Below are 20046 nucleotides of genomic sequence, written 5' to 3'. Positions count from 1 at the left end.
TCATCAGTTAACATCCCTAGTTTAGACAGCAGAGGACACGATAATATATAATAGCAGGAGTACATATGAATTCACCTTGGGTGGAAGTAACACAGTTCTAATGCCATAAAAACAGCTCTAAAATGGGAAAGAGCTGTTGTGTGATTAATTGTACAAATAGATTTAACAAGAAAACAGAGCTGTCTTTTTACAGCCTGCTGAAAGTTAAAGAAAAGAGAAGAAAACGAGGGAGTACAAATGTTCGTTGTTTTATCAAGAAAAGGCATTTATTAAATTCTATGATTTTTAATGAAGGGAATATTTTAATTAATTATCTTTTTACTCCAACTTTTACAAATGTGGGTAAATGATAATGGTTGGTTATTAAGAAAATATTTTTTTCTTTTTAAACAGTTTTTATTGTTTTTTCCAGTTATACTGTAAACGATACAATTTGACATACATTTCAATACAATCCCACCCCACAAACAACCCCACCCCACTGCACCACCACAAATCCATAATACAGCACAGGTTCAGTAATAATTGTACATAATAAAAATAATAAAATAAAACAATCTCACACACGCACAAAAAAAAGGAGGGGTTACATCTACACATTTAAGACATCTGAGGCATTTATCTTTTCTACATGATCTAAAACTGGTTGCCATATAGTATAGAAATTGAGGGCACAGCCTCTTGTGGCATAGCGGATTTTTTTCTAAAGTCAAATGGTGCAGAAGGTCTCTGATCCACTGATTTGAAGGTTGGAGGAGATTTATCTTTCCATTTAAGCAATATGAGTCTTCTAGCCAGTAGCATAGCAAAGGCCATCATGTTTTTGCTCTGTCAAGTGGGGCAGAAATCCTGCGGTACTACACCAAAAATTGCTGTTATGGCAAGAGGTTCCATGGGTATTCCTAATGGGTCAGAAAAGAATTTGAATATAGATTTGCCAGAACTCTGTTAATTTTGGGCAGATCCAGAACATGTATGATAAAGTGGCTGTTGCTGCTCCACAGCGGTCACAGTTAGGGTCAATATTTGGTGTCAGCTTTGCCAGTCTCGCTTTAGACCAGTGTAACCTATGTACAACCTTGAACTGTATTACTTTATGTCTTAAGCAAATTGAGGATGAATGTGTCCCATCTAATGTGGAATCCCACATATCCTCAGTAATTTCTATGCCTAACTCTTCTTCCCATTTGTTTTTTTTAAACATGTCAAGGGTTCGAAGTCATAAGAAATGAGTGACGTGTAAATTTTTCCGATAAGCCCTTTATGGATGGAGCTAAGCTCTAAAAGAGAGTCAAGGAGAGAGCTGGGCGGCATAAATGGAAATTGAGCCAATTCTTAAAGATATTTTTGGGGGGCCTTTTTTCACCTTTATTGGATAGGACAGTGTAGAGACAGGACAGGAAATGAGTGGGAGAGAGAGACGGGGAGGGATCAGGAAATGACCTCGGGTCGGAATCGAACCCGGGTCCCCGGATTTATGGTATGGCGCCTTGGCCACCTGAGCCCCGACGCCCCGAAATTGAGCCAATTCTGAGATTTTTTTTTTTTTCTTTTTAATGTAACAAAAGGAATATTTTAAGTTGACAAAGAATAGGAAAATAAATGTTGCATTTTATGGTAATTAAAATTTTCATTTAATTTTGATTTTCAAAAATATCAAAGGAATATCGTGAATTGGGTGAATCGTTACATGCCTAATGTTAATACCTTAGACGTAACTACAGCCGTAAGTGCTATCCCGGAGTTGGAAGCAGAGTTTTACACACATACAGGATGGATTAAAACAGGTATGCGTCTCGGTTATGTGCGATTCTGAATTTGCACCCATTTTTCGCGTGTTGGTTCTGGTGAGAAACAGTAAGTCCAGTGCCACTGGCTGACAATTTGATGTAAAAACAAAGTCGAACGTTATGTTTTGGGCTGTAAATGCATTCAGAGCAACTGCGGAATGATATTTGAGGTCTGTATTAAATACACAAGTATGGCACTACTGATTTTAAAAGTATTGTGCCTTTTCAAGTCGATAAAAAGGTTTATTTTTCTCCATATCGAGGACATTGGAAGAGACAACTTGCTTATCACATCACACATCACATTATCTCTAGCCGCTTTATCCTTCTACAGGGTCGCAGGCAAGCTGGAGCCTATCCCAGCTAACTACGGGCGAAAGGCGGGGTACACCCTGGACAAGTCGCCAGGTCACAACTTGCTTATTTCAAAGATAATCACGAAGGCTGTGGATAAAATTATCTTTTAAAGTGAGCCATCAGTGTAGCAGATGAGTGCTTGTTCAGCTTATCGTTCAAACTGTAGGTGTGGTTTTTTTTTTTTTTTTTTCTTTACAGCAGATTGTGTCAAATTCACAAATATTGGCAACGTTTCATTATTTTGTCGACTCGGAATAATAAATTAAGTGTGAGAACGGTCTACGTCCTGTTCTCACATTATGATCTTCATAAATTAAGATCATGAATATCTTGTGGTGCCATTAATTTGTGTACAGGGAAAAAAAAAATCAAAATATAAATTAACAGCGTGTGCTGGATCAAGTGCTGTTTTATAATCTATTGAATAACGAGTGTGGAAGCAGTGTTGGTGCATTAAACCAAATTTGCAGTGACTTAATGTACGGTAATAATTAAAACTAGGACTAGTCATGCAGTAACATAGGTAATTTAATTTTTTTCGCGCTCTGATTTCCATCAAATCGTGCACTCTGATTAGCTCGCGAGCGGTCCGGAATCCTATGATACGGACCGCGGTTACAGACCTTTGGCCACTTGTTCGTTCACAACAACAAACATGGTAGCAATTTTTTGGCAACATTTATTTTCGCATTTCTCAGGAGATTAGCATTAATTTTACAGCATGGATGGCGATAACGACAGTGTTCACAGCGAAAGCGAGTTTTACTACCCTGAGGAAGAAGAAATAAAAGAAAACATTTCAGGAGAAAGCTAAAAACCTGTAACTGTTGCTGACGCCGAGCAAAAACGTGGCTGAATGACTCAATTTTGTATAAATAGAGGACTACATAGGTGGCAAAGTGTAGGTTTTTTGTTTGTTTTTCCCCCACCATGGAAGTGCACTTGTATACTGAGGAGGAAGCCATTTGCATTACAGCTGTGAATGAGGATTCAAAATGGCGGCTCACCTTGGCTTTGTTTTCTCTTTTGGGCGCTCTCGTTTTCTGTTAGAATTTGGTAAAGGAAAAAAAAAATTATCAGCTGAAGGTCGATCCGTATCGTGAAATACCGTGACCGAGGTCTTGAAAGTACTGACCGAGGCCCAGTACTCACAGTATTTCATGATACAGACCTCCCAGCTGGTAAATTATTTATTTTTATATAATATAAAAACCACAACTCTGGTTAGCTCATCTGACCATAAAGCCGATGAGCTGTTGCCATGGCGTGTCATCTGTCTGTCGTCCACAATTCAGTTAAATCGTATCTCCTCCATCAGTTCTGCACAAAGCCTGGTTGTGTGGGGGGTTTTGGTCCCCCCCCCCCCCCCCCATGTTTTGCTAACGAGTTAGTAATTAGGCTAAATTAACGAATTTCCCAAGCCTCTCGCTAGAATTGTATCTTCTCATCCGATTTTAGTTCTGATTGAAGTTTTGGGTCGATCTTCCCTTGAGGAACACAACTTGGTCATTTGTTTGCTGAGTTTCCTGTTGTGAACAATTTGTTTATTTTCAGTTAAATCGTATCTCCTCCCTCCTTCAGTTCTGATTGTCTTATTTGAAAGAACTCGACCTTCTGCACAGAACTTGGTCATTGTGTCAATTTTTTTTTTGCTAACATTAGCAATTAGCTCAACTTGAGACATCTTTTCTTCTGACTGGAATTCACATTTATCATGCAAATTAAATTCTGATCGATGTTTTGGGTCAGTCTGTCTTTCCTCGGGGAACAAAATTTAGGAAATCCTTTGATTTTTCCTGTTGTAAACGATTAGTCGTGGAGGTCCGTCCTCTCTCACATCGTCACGTTTTCAGTTCTGTTAGATGTTTTGGTCGTCGTGGTTGTTTTGATGGCAGGCCAGATGAGCGACCATGTCCTTGACGTTCTGGTTAGAGTACTGTATTTGTATGATTGCCATCTTTTATATGTACACTACCGTTCAAAAGTTTAGGGTCACCCAGACAATTTTGTGTTTTCCATGAAAAGTCACACTTTCATTTCCCACCATAAGTTGTAAAATGAATAGAAAATATAGTCGAGACATTTTTCTGGCCGTTTTGAGCATTTAATCGACCCCACAAATGTGATGCTCCAGAAACTCAATCTGCTCAAAGGAAGGTCAGTTTTATAGCTTCTCTAAAGAGCTCAACTGTTTTCAGCTGTGCTAACATGATTGTACAAGGGTTTTCTAATCATCCATTAGCCTTCTGAGGCAATGAGCAAACACATTGTACCATTAGAACACTGGAGTGAGAGTTGCTGGAAATGGGCCTCTATACACCTATGGAGATATTGCACCAAAAACCAGACATTTGCAGCTAGAATAGTCATTTAGCACATTAGCAATGTATAGAGTGGATTTCTGATGAGTTTAAAGTGATCTTCATTGAAAAGAACAGTGCTTTTCTTTCAAAAATAAGGACATTTCAAAGTGACCCCAGACTTTTGAACGGTAGTGTAGGTTCTTTTTTTTTTTTTCTTTAAAGAATGAAACCCTGTTTCTATCCCTGATTTTTGTGTGTTCAAAAGTGTTTTAAAAGCACTTGGAAATTTGACTTACAGTAAGCAACTGCGTAACGACTCTGAATGCGCGTAACTTTCGCTGCGTAAATATTGCCATTACTACTGGACAAAACCAACACTGAATACATATTGGCGTCTTAATTTCCCTCAGATCCATTTTTGAAATGCGTATAAAAGACTTTACTACTAAAATGATCATTTAACCGGTTAGCACTTGGTCTGTAAATGGATAAATTGACAATGGAAATATCCACACTTCAGCATTCCCCTTGGTTTTTTTTTTTTTAATTTTAGTTCTGTGGCCAAAATGACACTTCTTCGCAGTGGGATCTTCCATATTGAGAAACATTAGCATTGTGTCAGATGTGAAATCCAATCTGTCAGAAAGCATCTGATGTAGAGCGGGACGTTTCTCGTAAACAGTGACTGACTGCATGACCTTGCACCGATTAACTACCATGTTTCAACCTAATACAAGGAATACAGGTTCATATTCCTGCCAAGGCGTTCAGTTCAGCTGGTGTTCAGGAAATATTTTCTGCAGCAGTACATGCAGTCATAATTACTTGAGTGTTGCTACGAATGCACAGGCCTCGTCATGTCACTAATGAACCACCGGCTTTTGAATTTGTGCAGCAGCTTCTGGAATCCAGAAGTTCTCTGGAAACCAACATACACTTCTGACACATGGCTACAAAAAGGGCGGTGCTGGGTGGGGAACACAGTGCGAGTTGGACAGAAGGAGGGGGGGTTCCACACACACACACACACACACACACAGAGGTTTCTGTGGGTGTGTGTTAAAGCTGATAGCCAACAGTAAAAGGTTTTTTGTTTTTTTTATCTGAGAGATATTTCCCCATTCTCAACGTTCCTTTATAAAAAAAAAAAAAAAGAGCCATGACAGAAAGAGGAACAAGTGCATGCTGTTAGTTAGGAGAAGATGAGGATTCTGGTTTTAGTGCCGGAGAATGAAAAGAAAAGGCTTAAGACTGAGGTAAACTGGGCACTTTTTAAATAAATTTTTTTTTTTTTTTTTTACACTCTTGATTTTGGGAATTATGAGGACACGTTCAGCAGGATGTAGTTCTCTCGGTCTTGCTTGTAAAAGGTAGGACGTTTTATTGGTGTGCAAATTTGTTAGCTCGTATACAGATCCATCTGAACTTGGTTAAGTAGACTAGGTTGTGTCTGGATTGAGTTGTCAGTGTCTTGTAGAAGATATGGTTAAGGTCCAAGACCGAGCACATGGCCATGTTCAAATCGAAAAGCCCAGGCACTGAGGAGAAAGAAAGAGGAAGCTCTGATTAAAGGAAGTTACCAAGTATTAATTCTTTGTTGGCTGTTTTTGTTCCAGAAAGACAGTTTCCTACTGTGTCGGTAATCTTTAAACAAGTTGTCGTTCCTCGGACTCTCGGGTATGATTTTTGGTTCAACGGCAAATCTAAAAAAAAAAACAAAAACAGAAATTACCATCACTGTAATTCACTCTGATTTGATTGAATTTTTGATGGCGCGCTGTTGCTTGAAGTTTAAGAACACGTTATCTCACACAGCCTTGGAATATTGTTATTGTTTAAGCTTGTTCAGCATTGGGTTGATTTATAGAGCTATCTCATGCCATCCAGCAGATACATTATGTCTAGGAGACGAGACGGTGGCTGCATGATGTAAGTGATAATTGGATGGAGCGTGACGGATGTAAAACTCGTCCATATGGCATCTGGAGGAGGTAAACGTGCGTTCTTGTCAGTATACAAGCAGATTATATATTCGTGTTTACAAATGCAGTATGGGATATGCGTAATCCAAGGTTGGGCGTCTGGTGTGTTCTTTGGTGCCAGTTATGGCTGACACTGCTGGATTTCCAAACCACAGATGAAGATGGCGTGACTAAGACCTGGTATGAGTGGAATGGAGGAAAGGGGGGAACGACGAGTTGATGTTTCACTCAGGGTTTCATTCGAGTTTTTGTAATAAATGATCCAGAACGGGTGTTGCGTATGGACACATTGTGTCTGGGACTCGTGAGCTGGCAGTTCCGAGACGTCTGATCGATTTCATGTTGTTCTTCAGGCGCATGGTATAGAATAGTATAGCACGCCATGCTGTTGCAGTGTGTTTTTTAGATAGAGATAATGGAGTGAGTGGGCGGGGCCAGCTTTAACACTCTGCTAATGATTGTTTGCAGCTGCCAGTCTCAGGAAATCTCCTGGATGTGTACAGCAGTGCCGGGATGACCACGCCCACCATTACCGTCAGCAACTCCTGTCCTGCAAACCTGCAGAATGTTAAGACGGAGCTGACAGGTACTTCTTCAATGTGTGCGTTGCCTTTGTATTATTATTATTATTATTATTATTATATTTTTCACAATCTTTCTGTTTATTTCCCTCGATCTGTATATGCATGTCTAATAGCTGTAGTGCATTCTGGGAGAATAGAGTTTGTGGCTGAAGCAGTTTAACCAACAATCCACTTGAAAGTAGATCATGGTGGAGTAGAAGATTATTATTATTTTTTTTTTTTCCTGATGTTGAAACTTTTTGAATTATTTATAATGGGTAATATTTTTTTTTTTTCCTCCAGTTTTCTCCATCCATTTTTAAATTGACGTTAACAAACTTTCCCCATCATTGGGCAGCTGATTGCACAGCGGCCTGCCTTCCTTCCTGCAGTAGTGCGACATTTATTTGCAGTGACGTTTTAATTGATGTAGCGACGAACAAACTTCCGTCATTAACCTCCTAGGGCTTAAGGCCTCTGCATGCTCTTGCGACAAGGCTTTCGCAGATAGCTTTTCGCAGACAGTTGTAATTTATCGTTGAGTGGGGAGTAATAGGCGTGCGCGATGTTATTCACCGCCACAACGCAAGGGGGCGCAAAGTCGCGAAATCGCTAGGAGTAGTTGGTGGGTGTGGTTAGTGGAGTGTTTATCCTCCGGTTACTTATGACTAGAACTGGAGTCGTATAGATGTACGTACTTCCTCGATCAACCGCTCTTCGTGCTGCTCCATCTTCGCTCGTGTTTTTAAAAATGGCGGTTGTGGAAACAAACCAGACCGGGAAAGTAGGGAAGCGGAAGTGCGTGTACAGCGGATGTAGAGTGGACCAATCAGAGCCCTCTTGTCTGCGACGCTGTCTGCGAGACTTCTGCGGTGGTCACAATTTTTGGGAGGTGCGCGCAGAGCGTCTGCGAAGGTGGGGGGGCTACGCAGACGCTGTCTGCGAGGACTGGGTTGTCAGCATAAATTGGCCTTTAGCGGTCACATGCGTGGACAGCACTTTTATGGAAATTCGGAACAAGAATCCACATATGTGGACATACTTTTTCTCTAAAAGTACATCTTATCAAAAGATGATGCTTTAGTTTTTATTCTAATCAGGTTCTAATAAGCCCAAATAGCAAAGAGAAATAAAAAATGCATGTAAAAAAACAGCTTGGGCCTTAGGAGGTTAAAGGAGAACTGAAGTAATTTTTTTTTAAACTTGCTTTATTTCTTAACGTGTTATTCAGTTACATTTTCGGTTTTAGTAACCTTATATCGTGACTCGTATTGGCAACTAATTGCAATTAAATATTATACTTATCGGCCTATTCGGTTTTTAGCCGTGTTGAATGTAGTTCGTTCGGTCCACGGCAGGCGTCGCTTGTCCGCGCGATCTTCACGAGACTTGTGCGAGATTTCGAAACGTCATGTGTCAGCCAGGTGTCAGTGCAGCCATTTTGAAAACTGTTTTCCAAACGAAATATTGCACAAAAACGAGTTTAAATGATGATTACCACCTACTTTTTTCAAACTTTCCTGATCGCTATCAAAACAAACAAAACTTCCGGCTTGATTACGTCAGCATTCGAAAGAAGGTGTGCACGTCTTTTGACAACGTTGGCAGATGTCGGTCGCTTTGATTTCCGCTGCACGTTTTACTTCCGTCCTATGATGTCTCGCACAGGTCTCAACGAATCTCGTTTACGGCCGTTGCTTTGACATGTGGACTGATGTATTACAGAGCATGTTTCAAACACTCATAACTTGCTATAGCAGCGACAAAATAGCGATCAAAAATGCATTCCGATATTTAATAAAATGAGATTTGCCTTCAGTTCTCCTTTTAAAAGTGATCAAACCCAAACTCCCTTCCTCTTCCTATGGTGTTTATATCTTGATCTTTCCGCCTGAGGAAAAGTACGAATCTGCTCCAGCCCCAAATTTGTAATTTGCAAGCGCAACCTAAAGCAAGTCTAACCCCCTGCGTCCACTTTAAGTACGCATCTCTTGAGCATCCGTCTTGGAAATTAGTCTTGAGCTTGTTGTCCGTTTCGGATAGATTTTAAATCTTGTCCTTTACTTGCGTCGTGTTGGATGGAGATGAGAAGTTAATTCCCGTGATCAGACCCAGTTTTAGAAATCTGTCCTTGATTTTCATGTGAGGTTTTTGAGAAAATCATCTTATTCCTTTATGACATTTTGAATTAAAAACTTTTTTTTTTCCTCCCCCGCAGATGCTGAGGCTAAAGCTCTCATCAAGGAACGGCAGAAAAAAGACAACCATAATCTCAGTGAGTTTCGTCTGTTCTTGCTCCAAACCTTGGATTGTGGTTTCTGAATCAAATTGAACTGTCGTAACTTTTCTTATTCCTGAAAACAGAAAGTAACCAGAGACTTTTTGAGCACGCCTGATTACTCTGTGGTTCGTCATTAACAGATAATCAAGCAGGACTAATGAGTTTTAGTATAAATATAGAGGTGATTTTTTTTTTTTTATAGGAAATCGCGCGTGCTGATTGGTTGAAAGATTCAGACTGTAACAGTTATTTGCTGAAGGCGAGGTGAATATAGTCGAGGTTATTATTCACCAATATTCAGAGCCTGAGGTGGATCACTGTTTTAGTATAAATATACATAATTATTAAAAAAAAAAAATTATTTCGAACTTCAAAAGTGGCATGAAAACGTAATAAAGGCAAACGCAGACTTGTCACATTAAAATACTTTTGTTTTGAAATCGATAATATAAATCACAATTAATCCCACCTTACCTTTGAATAGTTTGATCAAACTTCGTAGCATCTTTAGTGCTTTTCGGAACAGCGTTTTCTTTCAGAATCTGTAAATCTTCCTCGCTTACGGTGACTAAACGGTCGGCCGCCGTTTTGCCAAGTCGCTGAAGGTGATTTATCGAGTAATAGTTTGAATTTCTCAACCAATCAGCGCGCACGATTTTTCTGTAATCGCCTGCACTTTTATATTATTTTTCGATAATCACCTCAAGCGACTCGGCAAAATGGCGGCCGATCGCGTCGTCATCACAAGTGAGGAAGAATTAGAAATTATGATGAAAATGCTGTTCCTAAAAGCACTAAAGATGCTACGAAGTTTGGTCGAAAGCTATTCAAAGGTAAGGTGGACTTGGGACTCACTCTCCCCCCCCCCCCCCCCCCCCCATTGATTTCAAAAACGTATTTTATGTGATTCAGCGTAGATAAGTGACACAAGTCTGCGCTTAGTACGTTTGCGTGCTGCTTTTGAAGATTGAAATAAATGAATTTTTTTTTTACACACGATTTTTTTTTTTTTAAATAATCACCTGTGTATTTATACTAAAACAGTTATCCGCCTCAGGCTCAGTGAATATCGGTGAACAGTAACCTCGATGATTGATTCACATCGCCTTCAGCGAGTAATTGTGAAATTAATGAAAGCCTGTTTTGCTTAAAAAAATGAATAAATCAACAGCACAGTATTGCTGAAGAATGGTTCTATCAGCGTTAAGCCTAGGTCACAACCGGACGTACGATTTTTTTGGCTGTGCGATTTTTGGTGTTTCCCAAATCGCTGCTTTTTTTTTTTTGTTCATGGAGAAAGACGCACGTTGGCCGTAAGTTTGTCTTGCAACCTGAAAAAACCGTAAGCGCCCGTAGAGTTTGTTTGACATGACAAAGAACCTCTTCGGCCGGTCTACGGCTCGAAAATCAGCACGTCACACATGCGCGCCCTCTGTGCGTTTCTTGCGTTTTTTGCACGTAGACCGGCCGTAGGAGCACGTACGGCCGGTTGTGACCGAGGCTTTAGGTGATTTTAAAAGATCAAAACGGTTTTTAAAAAAAAAAAAAATAGTTTATGTTTTTAGTCAGTATTATTATTAATAATTAGTGTTGCTGCCATGTTACTCAGTGAGTTTATTCCTTCCCAGTCGAGAGGAGGAGGAGATTCAACATCAATGACCGCATTAAGGAACTGGGAGAGCTCGTACCCAAATCCAGTGACCCGTCAGTATCAATCCTACTTTGCTCCCTACGGTTTTTTGTACAACTTTAACTAATAATACTGCGTGAGCTGGGGATTGGATCTGGTCTCGGTGTGTAACCATACCTCTGTGCTTTCCTTCTTCTGTTCAGCGAGATGCGCTGGAACAAGGGCACCATCCTGAAGGCGTCGGTGGATTACATCCGTAAGCTGCAGAAGGAGCAGCAAAGGGCGAAAGAGATGGAGCAGAAGCAGAAGAAGCTGGAGCACACCAACCGAGCGCTGCTGCTCCGCATACAGGTCTGATCTCCTTCGGTTTCTTCTCCTCTGCGGGGGAGGGGTTCATAACGGTGCACATGACAAGGTTCGGGAAGTAAAATAACACTTTAAAGTGCACATCTTGGGTATATTTAGGAGCAAGATCAATGCAATTCTTTTATTTTGTATTAAATTTTGGTCAAATATGTGTCACATTTTGTGCAATTTTTTTACCTTGCGCAATACCAGAAAAATTCAGTTGAAATCAAGCCATTTGAGGCGAATTGGTCCGCCTCTGAAAAACCTTGGCGTTTGGATTTCCCGGCAAACATTGATTTTCGTGACGTCACATGCGGGACGCCTCCCTCGGAATCCTACGTCAGCGCTGGTTTGTTTGAGAAAACGACCTGGTGGTTTTCTGCAAATTTCTTCAACGTTCTCACGTAATTATTAAAATGGTTAACAGATGTATCGTCGAAGGGTGTAGCAACACCAATCATGATGGGATTAGTACTCATCGCTTCCCAAAAGACCGGACAATGAGAGAGAAATAGGAGCGCTTTGTGCGAGGCACCCGGAAGCCGAGGACCAAGCAGAGCCGAGAAAAAGACCAAGAAAGTCAGCAATTCACAAGTTGACTGTTGTCAGGGTAAGAAATAAGAGAGACTATACTCTAAATTAGGTGTTCCCGTGTTTGTGTGGTACACAGATAATGTTATTTATTGACGCACTGGGCGATAATACACTTCATGTATCAAGGGATCTGCGTGTCAGGGCTTGAGATCTTGGGACCTGTCAAACACATTAAATGTATATACAACCCTGCTTAGCCGCTTCCATGCGTGTAGCTTATGAAATCTTTCTCCTACAGTAGCCAGTACTCTTCTAAATGAAGAAATGTAAAAATACATAATAGTCAGGGGTGCCGCCAGAAATTTTGGGCCCCATGAAAGATTAGAATTTTGGGCCCCCCAACTTTCAACAAAAGCAGCAATCCTAAAGCATTTATGGGTTGTATTGCTGTTTACCTCCTTCTCCAAAGGGGGGTTCAGTGGTTTGGTAGGGCGGAGGTCCCCCTGAGGCTGAATCTGTGCATATTTAGGGCACCCCATTAGTTATGAAACTGGTTATTAGCACTAGTTATTAGCACCAGCATAACATAATATTTCATCTTGTTTATCACACAAGTCAGTTCAGTTATTAAAATGGAAAAAATGTCACTGTACAGACTGTAAAAATGTTCTCTTGATAGGCTAATCCAACCACGTTCATACTGTTCATTTACCATTCGCTAACATTTTGAACACATGAACGATAGCTACCTTTCTTTGGGAGAAACTGAGTGACCAGTTGCCTGCCTCTCCGGTCCCTCTCAGCTTTCAGCTGCCTTTCTTTACGTTTTTGACAGCCACTCTTCATATTTAGCGATCATAGACTGTACGCACTCCACTGCTGGCTGCTGCACCGCGACACAGCAGCAAGTAGCGTTGCACTGATCAGCACACAGATTTAACGCATCGCGCTTCTACCAGAACTGGACCGTACCATTTCGCAAAAGGGGGAGGGTTAAATGACTATGTTGAAGAACTCAAGAAATAGACAACTTTGTTCAATTAGCTAATTTTACCAGATGGAATATTGCATTGTTGTTATTTCAAAAGTCTTATTAAAATCATTAAAAGCATATTATCAGCCCCTTAAAGGAACAGTCCACTGTACTTCCATAATGAAATATGCTCTTATCTGAATTGAGACGAACTGCTCCGTACCTCTCCGAGCTTTGCGCGACCTCCCAGTCAGTCAGACGCGCTGTCACTCCTGTTAGCAATGTAGCTAGGCTCAGTATGGCCAATGGTATTTTTTGGGGCTGTAGTTAGATGCGACCAAACTCTTCCGCGTTTTTCCTGTTTACATAGGTTTATATGACCAGTGACATGAAACAAGTTCAGTCACACAAATTGAAACGTGGCGATTTTCTATGCTATGGAAAGTCCGCACTATAATGACGGGCGTACTAACACCTTCTGCACGCTTCGGCAGCGCGTTGATATCTGAGCTCCGTATCAATGCGCTGCCGAAGCGCGCAGGTGTTAGTACGCTTGTCATTATAGTGCGGACTTTCCATAGCATAGAAAATCGCCACGTTTCAATTTGTGTGACTGAACTTGTTTCATGTCACTGGTCATATAAACCTATGTAAACAGGAAAAACGCGGAAGAGTTTGGTCGCATCTAACTACAGCCCCAAAAAATACCATTGGCCATGCTGAGCCTAGCTACATTGCTAACAGGAGTGACCGCGCATCTGACTGCGTCTGACTGACTGGGAGGTCGCGCAAAGCTCGGAGAGGTACGGAGCAGCTTGTCTCAATTCAGACAAGAGCATATTTCGTTATGGAAGTACGGTGGACTGTTCCTTTAAAGGGCCCCATGGCAGTGCTGGGCCCCTAGAATTGTTCTAACCTTTCCCCCCCGGCGGCGCCCATGATAATAGTAATTAGAAAAAATATGATTTATGTAACAATAGATAGATGAGCATTGATGCATGAATCCATGGGTTTTGAAGCTCAGGCGACAATTCCATATTTCAATGCAAAATCGCTAGCTGCTAAACTTGGTCTACACAGGCTGTGCACTGAAACCGTGCAAAGCTCTCGCAGCCTGCTGGCGCTTCCGCACGTGATGTCATGAATCTGGCTCCAGACTCCCTTGGGATTTTTCCAGACGCGTTTTATTTTATTTTTTTCTGCTGTAGACAGATGGCCTTGTGCAAAATTACCCTTCTGGATGAGTGTGTAAAGGGACATACTTTCATATAAAAAAAAACAAACACTAAATTGGTCCAGGATATGCACTTTAAGGAGACTAAATGAAAATAAATAGCTGTTCTATTGTCTTGGATGTTGCTCAAAGTTAAAGCTACAGTACGTAAAGGCAGATCTGGGAGCGGTGTGAAGTGCTTGAGGGCAGCGTTGAAGGGCTTATTGTTTAAGTAGCGAGCCAGCAAGCAAGTTATTGAGGGGTTTTATTTTTATATGGAGGAGTTTAAGGTAAAACAGCAGAAGTGAACCGAGAATCATAAATAAAGCACCACTTTCGACTCCTTTTGTCTGCTTGTGTGGCACCAGGAGTTGCGCAATAATGCAACAGAATTTCTCAAAGTCTGTCAAGGCACGGACCGTCCATGACTCTGCCGTCTGAGAGTGAAGAAACGGGAAGATAGGAGGAAGGAGCGAAGAGAGAGAAATGGGAAGAAAGGAAAATTGAAGGAACTAAAGAATGATGGAAAATGAAGGGAGTGAAGAAATAGAAAGAAAGGAAAATGAAAAATAGAGAAGGGATTGAAAGGAATGAGAATTGAAGGAAGAAAGGAATGAAGAAAGAAAGGGAAAAGGTAAGGACAGAAAATTGAAAGAAGAAAGAAATGGAGGAAAATTGAAAGAAAAGGGAGCACAAGAAGGGAAGAAGGAATGACGGAAAATGAAAAGGACTGAAGAAAAGTAGAAAGAAAGGAAAATGAAAAATGGAAAGAGAAGGGAATGAAAGGAATGAGAGAACTGAAGAAAGTAAGTAAAAGGGGAGTGAAAAATTGAAGGAAGAAGGGAATGATGGAAAAGGAATGAAAGATGGAAAGCAAAGGGAGTGCAAGAAAGGAAAGAGAAAATTGAAGTAAGGAATAATGGAAAATGAAAGGAGTGAAGAAAAAAATAGAATGAAAAATGGAAAGAAGGGAATGAAAGGAATGAGAATTGAAGGAATGAAGAGAGGAAAAGGGAGTGCAAGAAAGAAATGAGAAAATTGAAGGAAGAAAGGGTAAGGACAGAAAACTGAAAGGAGAAAGTAATGAAGAAAAAGAAATGGAGGAAAATGGAAAGAAAAGGGAGTACAAGAAAGGAAGAAGGGAATGACAGAAAATGGAAAGGAATGAAGAAAGAAGTAGAAAGAAAGGAAAATGGAAAGAGAAGGGAATGAAAGGAATGAGAAAATTGAAGGAAGAAAGGGTAAGGACAGAAAACTGAAAGAAGAAAGTAATGAAGAAAAAGAAATGGAGGAAAATGGAAAGAAAAGGGAGTACAAGAAAGGAAGAAGGGAATGACAGAAAATGGAAAGGAATGAAAAGTAGAAAGAAAGGCAAATGGAAAGAGAAGGGAATGAAAGGAATGAGAAAATTGAAGAAAGAAAGGGAAAGGGGAGTGAAAGAGAAAATTGAAGGAAGAAGGGAATGATGGAAAATGAAAGGAGTGAAGAATGAAAAATGGAAAGAGAAGGGAATGAAAGGGAGGAAAATGAAAGGAATGAGAAAGTTGAAGGAAAGGAAAATGGAAAGAAAAGGGGAGTGCAAGAAAGGAAAGAGAAAACTGAAGGAAGAAAGCAATGATGGAAAGGAAAGAAGGAAGCAAATGAAATGATAGAAAGGAAAAATGGGAGGAGAAAATGGAGAACACGAAAGAACGAAGGAAAGTGAAATAAATAAAGGAAAAAGACCAAAGAACAGAAAATTAAAGATGGGAAAAGGTATTAAAAGAATAAATAGCAAAAATAAAGGACTTTTTTTTTTTTTCTTTTTAAAATTAAAGTGATGTAAGTGGCAGGGGGTTTATTTTATTATAATTTATTTAATAATTTAAACAAATTCCAGTGATGAAACTACAGTTGCGTGTTGAGTAAATCTCTCTACAGTCATTGCTGTAGCTCCGGGTCTGGGTTTGAGCTTTAATTTGTTGCTTTCCCCCCTCGGCTCAGGAGTTGGAGATGCAGGCTCGTCTCCACGGCCTCGCTCCCTCTCAGCTTTCCGAATCCATCATCAGCCAGCAGCAGCAGCAGCAGCTCACATCTCTGCAGTCCAGCGCTGAGCCCGTCTCCAAAACACTCCTCACTCTGGGCGGCCCAACATTAAACCACACCCACGTCTCCTCTTTACTCTCCCCTCCCCCTTCTGCATCTCCAGTGGGTGGGGCCATGACCGTCCCACTGGACCTGGGAACTCTGACCTTCGGCGAGCTGGATGATCACGCCTCGTCCATGTTCAGCCCCGGTCTCATGGCCGGAGAAATGGGCTTGGGCGATATTCTCATGGATGACACCGGCGCCGACCCCCTGCTGTCCTCCATCTCACCCGGAGCGTCCAAGACCAGCAGCCGCAGGAGCAGCTTCAGCATGGAGGAGGATTTGTGATGGACGTGATTTCACTTTTGTGTGATTTGATGCTGATTAGCGGGCTCCGTTAGCCGAACTGAGTTAACACAAGGCCTGACGTCTCCATTCCTGCTTGTGCATGTTGCAAAGCTGGCCAATAGAGGGCAGTGTATCCTGAGGTCAATTGTCATTGTAATTGTAGTACTGTTTAAAAAAAAAAAATCAACATGCAGCATGGCTCTGACTCCTGCGCTGACTGAGACGCACTCTACAACTTTTACCTCGGCATTTTAGGGGTACTGGAGTTTACAAAGGATTGTAGGGGCGGAGCTGTTAAGATGACCACGTATGATGCAAGCAGATGTGCGTAGATTTTTTTTTAAGGATTCTAAGCAGCTGTTTTAAGGTTTCATGTTTGTCGTTCTGCATTAGAAGCAGGAGTAGGCATTTTATATTTGTGCTCACTGACCAAGCAAACAACACATTTTATCAGATACACTTTTTTTTTTTTTTTAAACCGCACCCTACCCATCCCCTTTCTCCCATCTCTCCTCAAAAAACACTCATTTCTTACAAAGACAACAGCGCCGTATAGCTGTGTATACAGGCTTTTATGATGTGCATAAAAAGAGCTGATTATTTTTAACTTATGAACCGATTATATTTACTGAACAATAAGCAGCACTGTATTGTAAGACACGCCCTAGTTAATTCGTGGTTAAAGGAAATAATTGACTAACACACAGACTGTTTATATTATGTGGACACGAGTGTTTTATTAGGAAATGCGCCACTCGTATTTTTCATCCGGGACATGGAGAACCCAAACCGTGACAAATCTCTATACATCACTCGTGAGGAATTGTTTTGGGTTCTTTTTGTGCGTCAGCGTGTCGATATAATAAGAAGGAAATCACTCGTTGGCTTGACGATATGAAGTTTATCTTCTCGTGTCGGAAAGCTCGCATTTTTCATACGAAATACTGTACATTGTGGATCTGAGTGACTGACTTATTTAAGTTATTCCACAAAATCAAGTCGTACATGAACTGATGGCCAACTTGGTGCTACGTGCCTCCTTGGCTGTCGGAGCATGTATGACAAGATTGAGTGGAATAACTGTTTTATTCTATCCACGTTCACTGGAGTTTGAGAAACGGAGCATTTTTATTTTTTGCAAACTCGATCAATACGAACTTTTATACAAAATTTCCGCTTAGAATGTAAACAAACCAGCGAAATGACGGGAACAATTTGTGAAAAATGTTAAGATTCGTTCTTACCATCAAATACTTTTTTTTCCATTTTTTTTTTTTTTCAAGTAGAGTTTTTATTTCATCCTCGGTTGGTTCAGCAACATGCTCCACCATTTTTGTTTTTCTCTACTCACGGTATATGAGCTGATATCCTAGTAATAAAGTAGCCAATCAGAGTGCACGATTGTTCATATCCAGTGAATGTGGATAGAATAATTCCTGATATTTCACTCCGATGAGGTCACTCCCAATGTTTTATCGCTGACTCGACACGCGTTGTCAAAATGGCAAACCGGATCAAAATTGAAATTCTTTTGATTAACTTGCGCTTTTTTTCTTGTGGATGTGTCCATATAATATAAAGAACATTTTACACGGTGGTGCAAAGATATGAAGTTTATCTTCTCGTGTTGACAGATATCGCTTCGCTCACTCATGATGTATACATTCGCCACTCGAAGATAAACTCCATATCTTCGTGCCATTGTGTAATATCCTCTGTGTGTGTATATATATATATAAATACGTAGAGAGAGAGAGAGAGAGCGCTGCTTGTCTAAAGGCCCGTTTGGACGGGATGAGTTTTCCAGACCCATGTCTATTTAGTAATGATTCAGTCAGCATCTTATTATGCAGAAGGACATCTTTTGACCTTTTATCATGACCGCTTGCTGTAGAGATCGTGTCCATGCTTGACCGTTCATAGGCTCAATGTCTTCCACCAAATAATGAAATATAGACCATATTATTCCATTGGATTGGTTTAGGGTGGCAGAATGCTTCCGATAGTGTCTCCATGGTTTAAAAGAAAAACGCATACATACACCCTTCTTCCTACAGGACATGATGTAATCTTTACCATGTTGACTCATTTGAAATTATTTCCTGGGGTTCTTCATAGAGATCAAGAGTTTGAGTAAAAGTGTACCTCAGAGACGACGAAAAATGACTGACGGATGACAGCGGGACACAAATCCCAGAAAATGAAGAAATTCATTTTAAACCCTGATGTACAGTGTACATAGAAGCAATCGGACATCGACACGCTCGCTGGAGCGACGTATCGTCTATGCAAAGAGTTTAACCAACACTATATGACGTAAACCCTTAGACACGGTCCTTCTGTTTTAAAAGGACAGTAAAGATGGTGGGAAATGTATAAAAATTATCTAAAGCTATATTATGAACAAATGAATATTCTTTATTTTACTGAAACTTTTTTTTTTAATGTAGTTTAACTCAAGCTAATCTTCATAGTACAAAGTCTAATCTAAAGCTGCGTCCATGACTGGTGTCACATTACATCTTTCAGCTATAAAGACAAGACAGCTACGTAGCCGATGGATTAAATGTATATTTTGTTGTAAATTGACGCCACCCTTACGACTAGGATTTGAAGCTCAACATTGAGACAATCGATTTCTCTACGATGTTTAACTCTGAGATTAAAATAATTTCTATATAAGTAGATCCTGTTTTCATTATAATGGTAATAATTACATAACCCAACCTCCCCGTGTAGCACAACTGGACTCTCAATTGGCTTTATTTAGATAGCGTCAGTAGCATATAGACAATAATTCACCTCCAGATTTGGCATGTTGGGGGGGGAAATATGGGAAGCTTTTCACTTCACATCATGCGTCAACTTTTAAACTTTTTTTTTTTTTTTTAAAGTGTTATAAAAGTAAGCAGAACAGCATTAGGTTAATGCAGTAACTACTACTAACATGTACATTGTGTGTCTTTATAACCTGCTTGATGGAAAAATGGATGGCATGTTGGTGTGTGAGCCATCTTTATGGGGGAGAAAGAAAGAAAGAAAAGCCAGCTGGTAATGGTTTCCGTGAAGGAGATGAAAACTATAATGAAGACGTACAGTATGTCCATGGTGCCTGATGCATCGTTTTAGATTCATTTCCACCTGATTTATGAAAGGGACAGTAGCTGTGTGTGTGTGTGTGTGTGTGTGTGTGGTTTTCTATAAAGACGAAATGAGTTCAAGAGGATCCATTTAAACCGCCATCAGGAAAATGAACAGCTTAAAGTGCCATTCCACCATTGGATGTATTCTTTGGCATAAAATACAATATATTTTATGACAACATGACTAGACAGAGAAATCTTTTAGCTTCAAAATGATATATCAAATATACTTTTTTTTGACAACGACAAGTATATTAATTTTGCGACCAAAGTCACCTACCCTTTTAATTTCCGCGCGGTAGTGAAACGTGATGTCATCGGCAGGTTCCCCTTCTTGTGTACCACGTGCCGGTCTATTTTTAGACCAGGAAACCCCCAAAGTGAGAGTCATTTCTCCTCGTATATGGGGGCCAAAAAAATTGCGAAAAATTGAGTTAATCTTTCAGTTAGCTAGATTTATTGGTATTACCGTATTTTCTGGACTATAGAGCGCACCTGTATATAAGCCGCATCC

The 20046-nt window shown here is 40.4% G+C and overlaps 1 protein-coding gene across 7 annotated transcripts in view; it reads left to right on the top strand.

The window, feature by feature from the left end:
- tfe3a (transcription factor binding to IGHM enhancer 3a) overlaps positions 1-20046 on the top strand; it is a 96681-nt gene that overhangs the window by 68490 nt on the left and 8145 nt on the right. For 4 of the 7 annotated variants that reach the window (XM_060932449.1, XM_060932447.1, XM_060932450.1 and 1 more), the window contains 5 exons: positions 6901-7033; positions 9214-9270; positions 10905-10980; positions 11110-11257; positions 15958-19712. In XM_060932449.1, coding sequence (XP_060788432.1) covers positions 6901-7033; positions 9214-9270; positions 10905-10980; positions 11110-11257; positions 15958-16389 — 846 coding nt within the window. In that variant the 3' untranslated portion in view covers positions 16390-19712. Of the gene's footprint in view, positions 1-6900; positions 7034-9213; positions 9271-10904; positions 10981-11109; positions 11258-15957; positions 19713-20046 lie in introns of those variants that run through there. The other 3 variants (XR_009655546.1, XM_060932448.1, XM_060932452.1) reach the window with 3 other exon arrangements.

This window comes from Neoarius graeffei, chromosome 10 (assembly GCF_027579695.1).
Source record: "Neoarius graeffei isolate fNeoGra1 chromosome 10, fNeoGra1.pri, whole genome shotgun sequence".
Taxonomy (NCBI): Eukaryota; Metazoa; Chordata; class Actinopteri; order Siluriformes; family Ariidae; genus Neoarius; species Neoarius graeffei.
Note: the sequence above shows the minus strand (reverse complement) of the source record. Positions and strands in the feature narration are given on the sequence as shown.